Below are 16,969 nucleotides of genomic sequence, written 5' to 3' on the forward strand. Positions count from 1 at the left end.
TGCTGCCTGGATTAGAGAATATGTCTCATGAGCAACGGTTGAGCGAGCTAGGGCTTTTCTCTTTGGAGTGACACAAGGTGAGAGGCATAGAAAGAATGGACAACCAGCACCTTTTTCCCAGGGCACCAATGACCAATACCAGAGGATATCTATTTAAGGTGAGTGGAGGAAAGTTTAGGGGAGATGTCAAAGGTAGGTTTTTAACACAGAGTGGTGGGTGCCTGGAATGCACTGCTGGGGGTGGTGGTAGAGGCTGATATAGTAGGGACATTTAAAAGATTCTTGGATAGGCCCATGGATGTAAGAAAAATGGAGGGTTATGGGTTGTGCAGGAGGGGAGGGATAGATTGATCATGGAGTAGGTTTATATAGGTTGGGACAACATTGGGACAACATTGTGGGTTGACGGACCTGTACTATGCTGTACTGTTTTATGTTCTACTTACAAGAAGCAGGGTGAGAGGAAGTATAGTTCACATAACTGTGGAATCTGTAGGTTTCTATTGGCCGTTTGTGGCTAGCCTGTACCCTGAGGTGGAGGAAGGGAAGAGTCGGAGCAGGGTGGAAATTGGCAATGAAAGTAATGTCAATTTTGATGTCTGTACAAGTAGAGGAAGCAGCACCAGTGCAGTCTATAAAATGCATTCTATGGGCCTTGCACATCTCAACGAAAGCGCATCGGTGTCTTTACTTTCTTAGGAGGTTAAGGAGGTTCAGCGTGTCACCGAACACTCTAACAAACTTCTTATAGATGTACTATTGAAAGTGTCCTGAGTGGTTGCATCATGGTCTAGTACGGCAGTTTGAATGAATGTGCAGGAATGTAAGAAGCTGCAGAGTAGTGGACTCTGCCCAATACATCACGGGCACACCCCTCCCCACCATCGGTAGTATCTACAGGAGGCGCTGCCTCAAGAAGGCAACATCCATCATCAAAGATCCCCACCATCCGGGCCATGCCATCTTCTTGCGGCTCCTGTCGGGCAGGAGATACAGAAGCCTGAACTCCCACACCACCAGGTTCAAGAACAGTTACTTCCCTTCAACCATTCAGTTCTTGAACCAACTGGAACAAGGTGGCACAAGATCACTAGAGTTAGCACTATGATCACTTTGCACTAAAATGGACTTTGTTTTTGTTTTAATTGTGTTTATTCTTGTAAAATTGGTTTAATTTACGTTTTTCTTGTGAATCCTGTCCTGCTTATCTGATGCTATGTGCCTGTGATGCTGCTGGAAGCAAGTTTTTCATTGCACTTTTACATAGATATACTTGTGCACGTGGCAATAAACTCGACTTTGAATAAACTTCAGACAAAAAGGATACTGTTATAAAAGGAGTGCAGAGGACTGTGTATGGGTTAAGTGGACAGGCTGGGAAGGTGGTTAATAAAAGGTACATAATTCTCGGCTTCATCGGTAGAGGTATCGGCTATAAAAGCAGGGAAGATAAACTGAACTTTAACAAAACACTGGTCCAGCCTCAGTTGGAATATGGTGTTCATTTCTGCTGGCCACCCTATAGGAAGCACCCAAAAAAACACATGGATCTTTTACACTGTATTGTCTGGAGGTGGGCATCACTGGGAATATCGCCATTTATTGCCCATCCTTAGTTGAGTAGATAGCAAGGCACAGATGTCTTTAATTGATGTTATTAATATTCTTTGTGATACCCTTTGAAGGGACATTCTTTGTGGGGACATTATGTTATACAAGTCGTTGGTGAGGCCACACTTGGAATATTGTGTACAGTTTTATTCACCCTGTTATAGGAAAGACATTGTCAAGCTGGAGAGGGTGCAGAAGAGATTTATGAGGATGCAGCCTGGACCAAAGGGACTCAGTTATAGGGAGAGGTTGGCCATGCTGGATCTTTATTCCTTGGAACATAGGAGAATGAGGGATGACCTATAGAAGTTCATAAAATCATAAGGGTTATGGATAAGGTGAACAGTCATAGTCTTTTCCCCAAGGTTGAAGAGTCCATAACTAGAAGGCACAGATATAAGAGAAGAGGGGAGAGATTTAAAAAGACCTGAGAGGTAACTTCTTTACACAGAGTGTGGTGAGTACCTGGAATGAGCTGCCAGAGGAAGTGGTCGAGGCGGGTACAATTGCAACATTTAAGAGGCATTTGGATAGGTGCATGGAGGGGAGGGACTTGGAGGGTTATGGGCTGAATGTGGGCAACTGGGACTAGCAGGGAGGATGCTTTGGTTGGCATAGACCAGTTGGGCCGAAGGGCCTGTTTCTATGCTGTTTTCCATACTCAATGACTCTACCTGAGCGCTGTATTACCTCAATTCAGAGGGCAGGTAGGAGTTAAACATAGTTGTGTGGGAATGGAGTAACAAACATACCAGGCTAACTAATGTCAGGAGGTTTCCTCATTAATGAACATCAGTGAATTGTTTGGGTTATGATGGTGAAAGTTATTTTTTATTTTCAGACTTTTACTAGTTGGGGAATATAACCACCACACCATTGTACCTCATTTGTGATGCATATACTGTAGAGTGTACCTGGATTAATGATCTTTTACGTTCACATCTATCCTGTGGAACTCTTGTATTATCAGTTTGATGGATTATATTTGGGACATAATGAACTTCACAACTTAATCTTTTATGAATACCTTTATTTTTATGATTTGCAGATTGTTGTAATCTTCTAAACCTTCGAGTGGATCACTTTAATTGTTCATCATTTTCTGCAAAGTAATAGAATTGCTGTTAGAATAGCTTTCTCAAAATAAATTCTCTGTCAAAGGATTAACCTGAATATACTCTTAATCTAACTCTTACATGGAAGGTCTTCTATCTGAGACTTCTTTTGACAAATGTGTGGGTGTGACTAACAGGTGATCAATAATTCACAAGCTGAAGAGAACAATAATTAACCTTAATGAAGCTTAAAGGACAATACCTCAATTTCCAGTTGGACCCTTTAACAGCTCTAATCACATGAATAGTTCAGTCATTTCCAGTTAGAACCACTGGTTCCATTTTCTCGGGCAGTGGTTACTTCTGTTCATTCCAGTTTCTCTAGTCCTATTTTCTGCTTTTTATTGCCTCATTGCCATCCTCTTTGGCCACCCAGGTAGGAAAGGTGACTTTGAGGACACGTGACATATTACCGTCCCTTGTGCCATTTCATCTCTCTTGCCATTCACCCCATGACAGTCCTTCCCTTTTGTTCTTCAGTGTGGCTGGCTTTTCAGTCATGTTGTAGGTGGGAAGTTTTACAGGAACTTCTGCAGATGCTCTGGGCTACAAAAGGGGCATCTAGACACTCATGGAATGTTGTTGGATGCCACTCAATCTGTTCAGGTACTCTGTGCATGAGCATTTCAAGGACATAGAGGGTCCAGAATGAAAATTGTTGACCTTGATCCATGTGTTAAGTACCTGATTTTTTTTTCCTGTTTTTAAAAATTGGATAAAACACTGCACATAAACAAGGCCCCATTAGTTCCAATTTCCAGCCAATTATCCCTTGACCATCCCAGATGATGTAACCCTCCTGCTGTGGCTGGAAGAGGGTTACAGAGTCATAGATTGACACAGCACGGAAACAGGCCCTTCGGCCCAACTGGACCATGCCGACCACAGCATCCTCCCTGCTAGTCCCAGTTGCCTGCGTTTGGCCCATAACCCTCCAAGTCCCTCCCCTCCATGTACCTATCCAAATGCCTCTTAGATGTTGCAATTGTACCCGCCTCGACCACTTCCTCTGGCAGCTCATTCCAGGTACTCACCACCCTCTGTGTAAAAAAGTTACTTATCAGGTTTCTTTTAAAAAAATCTCTCCCCTCTTTTGTATCTGTGCCCTCTAGTTATGTATAAACCTCTAGCCTTCTTCCTGAAATCTTAGATGATCGGGCATGTTGATCTCAGGCAAGAAAGGGCTAACTTGGAGTGGATTCCCGAGTTAGGAAGTTGCTCCCTCAGAATCACATGGACGATGACTCAGTCTCGCAGGTGCTGCCTGGGTATACTTGATAGGTTAATGTTCTAAACAAATGTCAGGAAAATCAGCAGCAGATGGCTTCCATCAAATCCTAACTGTATAAGCTGCTTCAATGCATCAACCCTGCAAATACTCAGCAATAAATCCACACCATTTTGGGCCCAGTATCTGAATGATCAGGTACAACCTCCTCACATTCTCACTTTAACCCTTTCAATTGACAGTATTTTTGATGAGATGTAGCCTACCTGTGTGGAATTCCATACCATCGTATGGTCAGGAAAAGGGAGCCTCAATTTTCCAGTTGTTTCCATGTAGCCAGGAATAAGAACTTATTTCTACATATCATATTTAATATAGTGAAGTGCCCCAAGACACTTTACAAGTGCTTTACTGAACCAGTTTTGGCACTGAACCACATAAGAACAGGTGCCAAAAAACCTAGTTGGAGGCATGCTTTAAAGAGGGACTAAAACAATGAGTGCATGATAGTAAAGCAAGGGTGTTTATGGAGGGAATCCCAGAACTTATGCCCTTTGGAGCTGGAGGGACAGCCACCAGGAGTGATATGAAGGAAAGTGGGAATGGAAAAGTGTTGGAGGAACACAGGGCACAATGGAATGTGAGGAAGGTATAAAAGCCGTGGTCTGGGGAGGAGAAAGCCAGGGAAGGACTTGAGCATGAGGGAAGGAATTTTAAAATTGAGATTTTGGCAGCAGCATTAAACAGATGGATATCCAGGGGCCATAGGAGAGTGGGAGCAAATATACTGTTAAAGGATATAATTGTTCCTTCCTCCTTTAGTCACCATTGATATTTTAGGGTGCAGAAGTGGTTTACCAGGATGCTGCCTGGATTAGAGGGTATGAGTTATAAGGAGTGGTTGTACAAAGGCTGAGGGGAGACCTGATAGGTTTATAAAGTTATGAGAGGCATAGATAGGGTAGACATTCAGAATCTTTATCCCAGAGTAGAAGTGTCACGTACTAGAGGACATGCATTCAAGGTGAGCGAGGGAAAGTTTGAAGGAGATGTGCAGGACAAGAGAACGGTGGGTGCCTGGAACGGATTGCCAGGCGTGGTGGTGGAGGCAGGAACAACAGAGGTAGTTAAGAAGCTGTTAGATAGACACATGATTATGCAGGGAATGGGAGGATATGGATCATGTGCGGGCAGAAGAGATTTAGTTTAATTTGGCATCGTGTGTGGCGCAGGCGTGGTGGGTGGAAGGGCCTGTGCTGTGTTTTATATTCAGGTAGGGTACCTCAGTTATCCACTCATTGTAGGCGGACACACGGGTGAAGACAGTTGGCTTGTTCTTTTGGCTGCAGCGGGACGACCCAAAGCTGACGACTCCGTGCACCTCCCAGGTACCCGCGGCATTTTGGCAGTTCAGTGGACCTCCAGAGTCTCCCTGGGTGGGGAACAGAAACACAGTTCAGCTACCGCAGAGGAGCCCCGTGCCTGTAAGTGATACCATTTATGGGTGATTTCTGTAGGTCAACTAACATTGCATCCAGAAACAACTCCGTCACCGCCGGCACACACCATCGATTTCTTGACCGCCACCCACCACCACGAGGGTTGGGAACAAATGGCGTAATCCACGACAGGCAGAAGAGCTTGTTTGCAAGACATTAGACACAGTACGCCAGCTGAAAGGGAACCAAGTCAGTCATCACTGAGAGTTGCAGGTGAGAAATAGACAATGATGTTGAATGGCACTCTGTAATAATGTGTTCAGGGCAGCTGCTGCCAGATAGTGTCTCCATCCTCCAAGCTATTCTATAGAATTTGGCTTGTGTACTCTCAAAATCCAATTGGAATGTTCTTTATTATAAAGTTATCTCAGGGAGGTCTCATGACCAATCACTGACTTTTACAATATAATGTAGGTAGGCCAGGATACCAGAAGAACAATTATTCTCTTTCAACAAGTCCCTTGGGATATTTAAAAAGCTCACAGAACTTTTTATTAATGCCCTACCTCAATGCACTGTATAATGTATTGATCTGTATGAACGGTATGCAAGACAAGTTTTTCACTGTACCTCAGTACATGTGGCAATAATAAACCAATTTGCCAAATTATGATTTGATCTACCTTCTGATGGACAACAGCCTCAACAATTCAACCCCCATCCCCCTTCCAATACTTGCCGCAATGTAATTCAAAAGGCAGCCTATTATCTTGACCCAGAGAAACCTGTGGAGCAAAAGGAGGTGTAATAGCAGTGAAACGGAACTGTTGCCACTAGTAAACTTGGGTTTAGAGCTAAGTTCTCTACATGATGTGTTGGAATCTTCATTTAAAAATGCTGGCTTTTCATGGACTCATGACATGTCAAATAACTTACAGTTAATTAAATAATTTTTATGTGGGGCTTGAGTAGTGGAATTGATCGTTCTAACATGTCTTTGTGGTTTACTGGTTAGGAAGGGGGAGAAATCAATTGGTGTTTCTGCTTCAAGCCACTACTGGGCAAAGCAGATGTATGGACTCCACATGAGTCTTCACAGATGAGATGAGGCCACGATTAAAGGATTTGCTGCCCCTCATTTGTGGCTCGGACTAGTTTTTGGAGGGTGACCAGAACTCATGGAGAAGTAACCCATCAAGGGAGGGAACAGAAAGTAAAGGGTGGAAGCACTGGGAAATAGTTGGAAGAGAGAAAATCAGATGGGATCTGTAACAGGTAGGTCAGGGTCTATCCAGGCAGTGATGTGTCTCCTCGTGCTTCAGTTGAGTGTTTATTACCTTCTGTATGAAGTTTGGAGTAGTGCCTCTGAAGGTACACATCCATTATGTTTGGAAATAGATTGATTGTCGTGTTGTATATGGACATAGTGGGCAGATCAAGCTAACATATGGTTGGCTCTGGGACTAACCGGCGCCAAAGATGGAGAATAGTTACGGTGGGCCCAGAATCTGAAGAATGACCAATGTTTGAAATCTGAAAGAAACTGAGCAACAGAATTGAAGCAGACTGATCACATCATCTTCTCAAGTACAACACCTTCTGATAGATCAGGTGAACTATTTTTTTCTATTATCTGCCAAGCCTCGGTTTGATCAATATTCAAACAACATTTTACAGATATTTTCATGGAGGATGTGATAAGCCTAGACTTAAAAGGTCTCTAGCAGTAATATAATGCACCAGAATTTCAACTTTTCATACCAATAAAATTTGTTGTTGACAGTCTTGACAAACTGGATCTTCCCCTACCCCACCAAAGAGAATTCTCCAGTTTCTGGCCCATCACTCTCACGCTGCACCGACTGGAGTAAACAGTTGCATCAGATCACGTTGAATGATTTCCTCTGCCCTTGCAGCTGGTTCTCATCCCTGAGTAACGAAAGGGTGGGGCTAAGCTTTCCGCCTTAGCTCCTGTGAAGGTTGTGAACATCCAGCCAATGTTTCCAAAGTCTGCCTCCACCTCAGGTATGCTGATCCTAATAAAATGTGCTGCTTTAGGGTTTGTCAATGCTGTGACAAGATTCCAGTCAGCATCCATTATAAAACTCCCATCCATCCAATGCAACTTCTTTTGTCTTTTTTAAACTTCATGTTTTCTGGTTTTTATCAACCATCACTTATGCTTAAAATGTGCCTTTTCCTTTTAGTTTCAATTTTGACCCTCAATTTTTTTCTTCACCCACAGTGCATTACTGTTGGCCATTCCTCTTTGTTTTTTTTGGAGGAATATATTTTTCATGGATTCTTATGTTCTTTGTCTTATTGTGCTCTAATACACTTGTTTGATCCCAGATCCCACAAGCCTCCAGCTCATGACTAAATATTTGCATCAATGGAGGTCTGCAAAATGTCAGCGGAACTGTCCCACAGTTAACCATTATATAGTTGTAATCTAAAGCATTGCCTCAGCTTGCCAACACATTTGGCCCAAAGAGCTCAGTTTGGATACTTTTGTTGTGAAGCACTGCGTTATTAAATCGTTCTTTGTTTACATATGTCTCTACTTTTTGTATAACTAATTAACTCACCCCTCAGCAATCCCCAGCCAGTAATATAACAGCTGTAGTCATGGGAAGAATAGTGCCTGGGGCAGGGATACATCCCAAGTTAATCTTGTCAGTCAGGTCTACCGGTTCAGCAAGTTTGACAAGACCGATATCATAACTGGGAAAAAGAAAGAAAAACAATTCAGTGTTGAGCTTTACTTCCCAGCACACAGTTTTCTGAGGTGGCTGTCTAAGGTGGCAGTGGCTAATGCATGAGATGATCTTTGAGTGTTTGAATAACCCTGTTTGGAATTGATTTGTGTTGTGCTAGATCTTAAAAACAACAGCAATATCTACTGAAAATTGGAACAACCCAAGTTGTGACCGTGGAAATATTTATCCTTTCATCTAAGTGCCTTGAATATTAAATATGCAGAAAGGCAAGCTTTTCTACCCCCATCACAATCTCCATTCTTAAATATCTTCTCCATCCCTCTCCCTGGGAACGTTCCAAAAATGAACTATTGCGTCTCCAACCTTGATGTTATATCTGAGATGAGCTTTGGACTGTTTCTCTACATCATGGCCAAAACCCCTTATCACGTCACCCAACTATGCATCTACCTCAGCTCACTTACTGCTGAAGTCCTGATGCATGGCTTTGTTTCCCCCTTGACTTTTGACTATTCCAACTCACTCCTGTCCGCCTTCCTTGTTCTACTATCCACAAAGCTGAGTGCATACAGTTTTCAGGTAGTAAGACATCTAATGGAATATTTCCCCCCCTTTCCAGTGAGGAGTTCAGACCTGAAGTTGATATATGTCACTGATGGTGTGATTGAAATCAGAAAATAACCATTTTCAGAGTCATGAATATAGATCCAGGTTTCTTGAGCTGGACAAAATGTAGAAGAGTTATTACAAGCAGAAGATTGGAATGATAAAACTTTGTTTGTGATAGTGGCACCATTGTTTCTGGTTGAGCTGAAAGTGACTGGTTAACTTCCCTGTCTATTACACTTGTAGACTGTGCTGCTACAAGTCAACGTGATTAATACAATGCTTGAGTCTGCTTCAAATGATAGAAGGAGGCCATTCAGCCATCAGATCATTGTCAGTCAAAAAGAGACAGTCAATCTAATTCCCCCTTCAACACTTGGCCCATAGCCCTTCAGATAATGGTCTTTCAAGTACACATCCAAATACTGTCAACTGTGAACTGGTTTCTGCCTCCACCAGCCTCTTAGGCAGTGGGTATCAAACTCCTACCAGCTATCTATTTGTGGTGAATCTTTTTAGCTAGACGCCACAAGGGATTTAAAGCAGTGATACAGGCCATTTGGCCCAAGATGTCCATGCCAAGGTTTAGCTTAGCACGAGTCTTCTCCTACTTCTCTTGCCCCAGCAACATAACCTCCTTTTCTCCTTCATTTATTTATCTTATTTCCCCTTGAATATGTTTAACTTATCAATCAAGCACTTCATTGTGCCGTAACAAAAACAAACAGTCTGAGGAGACGAATGAAGAACATTTTCTCAATTAGCCGTGTTTCTCTTTCTACTGACCCATTGGCAGCAAAGATCATGTTGAACTTCTCGTGACGGAACATCTTCTCAACTGGAGCATAGATGGAGCCTGCTCATTTTCTGAGAGGGACCTGTTTGCCGAGAGCCACTCTGTAGGTATACTTGTTGCTGTGGGAAGAGATCGACATTGTAACCATAGTGAAAGGCTTTAGAATACAGTCCCAACATTACACAACTGGAAACTCTCCCATGCATGTTAAATGACTTGAAGTGGGGACTGGATGGGATAGTGAAGTAGAATCCTCTCTTCATCAGCAGCACTGAAGTGAAGAATTCATTTGCACCAATGGAATGGAAACCTCCTCTGTGATGAGGGGCCATGAATGGATCAGGTCTGTGTATTCACTGGGACTGAGGGTGGGGGGATTGGACATAACCTGGTGCTGGAGTTGTGTGACTGGACCATACGATATGGGCTGTCCAAAACCGTTTGAATGCCAAAATGAACGTTGTGGGATCATCTCAGCAAACAAAAATGGCGATGATTGGGCAGGCAAGCTGGCAGGAAAATGCAAAATGTCACAGCAGTGCCACAGAGTAAAACTGAGGCTCTCTGCAGGCTGAGGGAAACTGTGTGCTATAACATACTGGGGTGTGCTTGATGCTGCTCTGGGCGTTCAAAGAAAAAGTTACAATAAACACCTCTCTCAGGTTTTATAAAAACGAACTACCATGGAACATAAGCAGCTTAAAATGAACGCTAATCATTTTCAGGTAAACCAGGATTGTAGTGTGCAGTTGGTTCTTCTTGTAATCTACACTTGAGGTTTACACCAACTCACGCAGATGGAGCATCAAGTAAGCACAAGCTTTATTTGTGGGCGTTGGTCTCCAATCAAAGCTGCAAGCACGGTACAAACAATGTTGTTGTAAGAGATAATCCTGTGACACTCAGAGCAACTCACTAGCCATGAGCAAAGCACATCCAACAGACATCGACTACACTACTTGTCCCTTAGAAAGGGAGGAGTGAACAGTGTACTAAGAGATATATGTTTTACACTGGACTGAAAGAGAAAATGCTGGAAGCGCTCAGGAGGTCAGACAGCATCTGATGAAAGAGAAACAGAGTGAACATTTCATGTCAAAGACCCCATTTCAGAACATTGGGTACTTATTTACACTGATAGATCAGCATGGATTTAATGTAAACTTGCATGTTTAGTTACTTTCCAGAAAGTTACATACACAATGAATACACAATAACAGTCAGGCACTGTACACCGATAACATATTCATATTCCCAAACTTACAATGCATGATAACACATTCAGGATCGTAGTTTTTAGCCTATAATAAGCCTATCTTAAATGATATGCATTGTATTCAACATATCCTCAAACACGAAGTGTAAAGTGTGATATGCAAACAGATACAAAGCAGATTAAATTGTCAAAACCCATGAGTCCCCATACACAATTGGGTCACCTTTTGAAGAAGGAAACACCTCCAGTGTAACTTTCACTCTTGTTCTGTGGGATATTCCTCTATAGCCAAATATTTCCACTTGCTCTCTCGACATTCCAGAACTAGTGTAATTCATCTCCGTGATCCCATTTGTCTTTCCAGAATTATCCTTCTCCTCTTCTGCTTCCTCTTATTGGATTGATGCTATGATCTTCACTCAGCTAGGATGTTCCATAGCCTGCTGCTGTCTTACTGCAGCCATGTTGTACTGAGTAGATACCATTAACTCTACATCCACCTTTATATATTTAAATCTCATCACACTTTCCAATCCTTCACCTTGAGTGGTCCATCAGAATGCTGATTCCGAGTCAAAAGAATTATTCACAAATTTGACAAACGCCATTCCCGAGATCTTAAGGGAGATTGGAATTTTAATGTCCATAGCATCCTTGAAGATTTCATGAGGTCAGCTAACATCATCTTGTGTGGAAGATCCTTGACAATCAGTGTTCAGCAACCCCGGCCTGTGTTGTCCTCTCTGCAGCATGTCCCCATTTTGTTAGTCATGCAGATTGAATCTTCTTTAGCAGGTCCCTCTGCCACTTCCAAACAACAAAGTATTCTTTGTAATTCCTGTCCCGAAGCATTGACTTGCTTCTGTACTGGGCTACATTTTTCTGGTCTTAAACATTTTGTCTTTTCACTTGGTTCTGCTGGTAAAGCTCTAGCATTGCCTGAATGTTAACTCCTTTTCTTTATAAAACTTCCAGCTCTACATGGTGACTTACTGTAGTTTCCCTGAGCTTGTCAGCCACACTCCCTGCCACTCCTGAAATATATCCTTCACTCACTGAAAGGAAGATCTGAAAATTCTCAATTCCTTTTCCTTTCTAAGATATTGTTTCCTTTAATTCAGCAACATCAGTTTTATTGCTTCAGATGGAAACTGACAATTCATCTAGTGCTGCCTATTCAGGTTCAAGTTTGTCATCGGTGTTCCATATCATTCTGGGCAATTTGTACACACTTGTCATTGAAAACATCTTGTACAAGTCATCCAGGGACCTTTGTAATCTTTCTATTTTAACAACTTGCAGCTCCAACTCTCTGGGTGTTAAGGTCTTAAATGTTCCAAACCTACTCTGTTTTTTGACTCAGTTCTGCCAGCCACTTTTTAACTCCAGCTGGTTTTGCTCTAATCCTTCAACTTTTACTTGCAATTTCAATACTTCCTCTGAATTAGAATATTTCTGATGATGGCATTCATGTTTAACTTTTGGACATTGTGCAATTATAAGTTTCTCCCTAACACTTGGCTGTCTTTTCTTCTTTTGAGCCATCCCTTCAACTGTTCCTCCAAGCTGCCTGACCCCTAGTGTACTGTCTACTTGAGTGGTCCAATCATGCAGTTGACTAGTTGTACAGTCAAATTTCTTTATTTTCCCTAGCTACTCCCAGAATAGCTGTCTCTTGCCTCCGTCTTGCTCTCTTTGGTCAGATTCTTTTCATGACAATTGCGTTATTGTTCTTGGTTGCTTACCTGTCCCTGCTGCTACTTCTTCCAGCTGCTGTACAGCATCTGCCATACAACATCTGCCAGCCCTTGCTCTCCCACAGGAATGGAAAGGTCAGTTAATTATCAATGTGAGGGTGACCTGTCTGCCTCCACTTTGTTGAGTGATTAGATGGGAAACATATCTTTAAATCCAAATCCTGTAATCCAATCAAATCCTAACTATGCCAGCCTCTGATTATAATCTTTTAATAATTATTAGGTCCTCAAATTTCTGATTACCTCTGGCCACAGTGTACCTCAATTCTGCAATACCTACCAGAGTGTAACAGGACGGTACTCTTCATTAGCATGTCTTGCCCATAGTGATGCCTTGCTCCATTACTGGGTGTCTACTGCAGAATCCACACTCATTACAATGTCCTGACCAATGAAGCTTAATGATAATGGCAAATATGTTGCTGATTTTTGTCACGTTACCATCCATGGCACGGAAACCATTCAATGTGTCTCTCTCCATATCGTTGTTAACTTGAGTATCGTGTTTTTCCCAACCTGTGCGTAAACTGTGAACCACAATTCTGCATCAGCCACATTCTGTTTGCTTCCACAGACTAATGACAGATGTCCAGTTTTATTACATCTGTAACAGTGAGCTGCTTCTAAATGTGCAGCAGGAATCTATAAGTTTTCCCTGATATTCATAAAAAGGACCTCTTCCTGACTTTTAAGATAAGATAGGATATAAAATGTGACCTGCCGTTTCCCAGTCTTTCAATTTCCTGTATTTAGCTGGTTTTCCACCAAAACTGTCCTTAATGCTCATGATAGTCAAGTCCTGACTGAAGAACCAAGTCTGACAATCCCTTACCTAACGGATTCACATCTGCACCTTGAGCTGTGGAAGCTGCTTCGTGATCCTCAGTTCTATTTCCATTGAAACCACAATTCCTGCTGCCTTCTCAATAGCAATGTATTTCCTTGTCACCCAATCCATGCACTGATCTGTGGCTAACTCTGAAATATTTCAGAAAGTGTTCAGTTGAAGTGCGTTTTAGCTTTGCAACAATCTCACTAAATGGGACATCTGTTGCACTCTGCAGTGCCCACAAACTTACTACCATTGTGTGAGTGTCAGATCCCACCTTTACTCAAACAACACTGCATTTTGCTCTTCAACAATGTCACCTGCTGCTTCTACAATGTTGCTCAGTTTGAAAACTCGTCCAAACTCTCCTAGTAAATACTAATTACCTCATGCATTTTAATGTATATCCCAGACTCTCCAATATATCGTGCTTGTGCCGTTTCTGTCATCTTGTCCTGAGCTCCCCTTTTGCATGTGCTAAAGCTTTCTTCAGTTTGAGGAATGCCTTCTGTTTGACCACACATTTGCAAACTTACAAACTCACCCGGTATTACTTTCTGTGAGCTGGACAGTCTGCGTCTCCCATACATCCTTCCTCGTTGCCAATGTATTCTTGTATCTTATACATAAACTCACTGTGATTGAGAGTTTCAAGTAAACATAATCTTTATTCATGGCAGTCACACATAAGACTACAAGACTAGTACAAACAACATAACAAGATATAACCATGTGGCGTAGTCCATTGAGGCAGGAGCAGCCCACCAACTTTACCTTAACAGCTAACAAGGAAATTCCACAAGAAACTTACTGAATGCAATGTGCTGCAGTCATAACCCATCTGGGATCAATGAGAGTCCCCCCACAAGTGTGACCCCAGCGACCTTCTCTAGATATCTGGAGGGAGATCTGCAAGAAATTCAAATGTTCAGCTTCAAAAAAACGATTAATGAGGGAAATACAACTTGATGTAAACAATATTCCAGAGAACACTTGCCCAGTTTTCTTCCTATGTTTGTTGGTATCATGCCAGAATATGATTCACCTCACCTGAATGCAAGGACATTACAACTGACCCAGGTCATTACCCAGCCACATAAAGCAATGATAACTTGCATTGCGCTCAGCCCTAACAAGCGGCTTATTATCAAACATTGCAGTCTCCAGAAATGAATCCAGACATCCAACATGAAAGCTGGATTCCCACAGGAGAATGGGCAGCAATTGTACCCCAGTAGAAATGGAGAGGGAGAAGTTGTTCTTTACCTTTCTCTCATTCCCTCCATCATGTCTTGCTTTGTGGGCTTCTGCATAATCATCATCAATGTCATTCTAGCCCTGTGGTCAGTGAGGCATGTGTTGTCAACATGTTTCACAGATGCTTTGCCAGTCCAAAATATTTGCCACCAAGTCACCAAAGCAGATAATTGGAAAGATGAGCAAAAGCTGGGTCAAAGAGGTAGGTCGTTTTAGGGAGATGTACTTTACAGTGAGGGGGATGTTCAATGATCGGTGAACTATCAGGGCATGAACTTAAGTTTATGGCTGTCTCCAATTTCCTCCACAGACACTCCAGGGCTCCTAGTTTCAGTCCTGCCTCTATGGAAAAGAAAATAATTTGGTGCTCCAGGGCTACTTGGACAGAAGAGGTGAGTGAGGGTTGGGGAAGGGAAGGGGTGGAGTGCCATGTTGGGAAGACAGTCACGAGGATAGGGAATGGTTATGGGTTAAATCATGCCGACTGAATAACACTTTCCTCACTGACCACAATGCTGGAGTCATCTTGATGTTAATAGTGCAGAACAAACCCCATCCCCCTCCACCCCAACAGAATGGAGAGAATAAGAATAATTCTCTCCCCTCCTTTCTACCAGGTGTAGTTCCTCATTGGCAGACCCTTCTCTTCTAATGTCCATGCTTCATGTTGTATGTCTAGACTCATTCCTGGAGTCTGTTGGTTTATATATGGCTACAGATCAGAGCTAAAGTTATTCTTGTCCAACATTAACATTCCTGCTCCTCAAGGAATGAACACAGACTACAGATCATGAACTGAAACTCTGGTTGGTTATTCCCACTGCTTCCACCTTGGGGAGATTAGCCGGGATCAGCGACTCACAGTGTAATCCTGATCTGCATGATGCTGCCCACACGCATTGTGCTTGTAGCAAATAAGATATCACAGCTCAACAGTTTAAGCTCTACATATAAATCCAGTTTAGTTTGAGAGTTGACATACTTGCCATGGCCAGCTGTTGGGTCTAGCGTCCACACCACCTACAACCCTGGAGAGGATGGGTTGGTATACAGGAGTACCACAACCGTAGACTGCAAAAGAAAACATTGTGTCAGCCTCAACATTTTTGGGTTTCCAATATTGCCTTGATTCCCCACCCATTGTCACCTGTCTGAGAGATTTTATGGCTCATTGTACAATCCCTATTGTAACCTGACTGGTTTGGAACGAAACCTAGAATAAACCAACTGCTGGATCTTCCTCAGCTCAGTACTGTACTCACCTACAAGTTATAACAGAAACACACGTAAGTCAGAAATTTTATAACAAGGGTAAACTAATCAACAGGTCTATTTTTAATGGAGTTTCAGACTTATAACTATTTATTGAAAATGCTGCCCAATTTCATAGGTTGTTCTTCTTTCTATTTAACCATTTTCATTCCTTCTCTTTTAGCCCTTGGACTGTCACCTGAAATTGAGGAATTGGTGGTTGCCCTGCTCCCAAGCTGCTGTAGCAGTCACTCAGAGAGGCAAGAGAGTTCATTGTCCCACATTGCCTTGAAGAAGCATTGTTGATGAACTCCCTTGAACCACAAGGAACAAGGAAACTAAATGTAATTACAAGAAGCAAACTCACCTGTTGCGATAAGCAGAGCGGCCAAGGCAAAACGGATCATGTTTGCAAATTGTGGGGTTTCCACACACATTCTGTGATCTATATTTATACCTGAAGAGAAATTGACCTTCAGGAAGGAATGGCATTATCTTAATTGTGGGAAAACAACACTTAACAGAAGTTTGTTAAATATCAATTGTGCAATTTTTCTTCTTTTATCTTAAACAATCCACACCATGAGAGCAAGTCCTGACCCCCTCCTTTTACCTTGAAGGAAAAGTAACTGAGTTCAGATCAATAAAGGAAAATAAGAAAAACTAGTATGGTGAGAAAGAGAGAAAGAGAGAGAGAGAGAGGGAAGGAGGGAGGCAGAGAGGGAGAAAGAGAGAGGGAGAAATGTTGTGAGTGATGCCTAGCAGAGAGATGCAATAAAACAGAGGAAAAAAAATGTAGAGATGACAGAGAGAGAGGAAGAGGGGTGAAATCATTGGGACAGAGACTAAATAGAGGAGGTAGGAAACGAGAAACAGGAGTAAATCTTTCATCCTTTTGAGTCTGCTCCACCATATAATGAATTTATAGCATCATTCAGTATGGAAACAGGCCCTTTGGCCCACAGATTCCATGCTAACCATCAAACACCCACTTACACTAATCCTATTTCATTCTCCGCACATTCCCATCAACTCCTCACAAGCTCCAACACTCACCTACACACCAGGGGCAGTTTACTGAGCCCCAACGCAGTCAAGGCTGCTATGATTGTGGAGACACAGAAAAGGAGGGAAAAAGAGAAGA

The 16,969-nt window shown here is 42.4% G+C and overlaps 1 protein-coding gene across 1 annotated transcript; it reads right to left on the reverse strand.

Moving 5' to 3' along the window:
• Positions 1-2,695: 2,695 nt before the first annotated feature.
• On the reverse strand, positions 2,696-16,232 carry LOC127583209 (chymotrypsin-like elastase family member 2A). The gene is given in 9 exon segments (XM_052038978.1): positions 2,696-2,713; positions 5,237-5,386; positions 5,482-5,627; positions 7,982-8,026; positions 8,029-8,117; positions 9,506-9,634; positions 14,129-14,226; positions 15,557-15,645; positions 16,193-16,232. Coding segments are annotated over 9 exon segments (804 nt in total).
• Positions 16,233-16,969: the final 737 nt, after the last annotated feature.

The sequence above is a fragment of the Pristis pectinata genome, chromosome 26, assembly GCF_009764475.1.
Source record: "Pristis pectinata isolate sPriPec2 chromosome 26, sPriPec2.1.pri, whole genome shotgun sequence".
NCBI lineage: Eukaryota > Metazoa > Chordata > Chondrichthyes > Rhinopristiformes > Pristidae > Pristis > Pristis pectinata.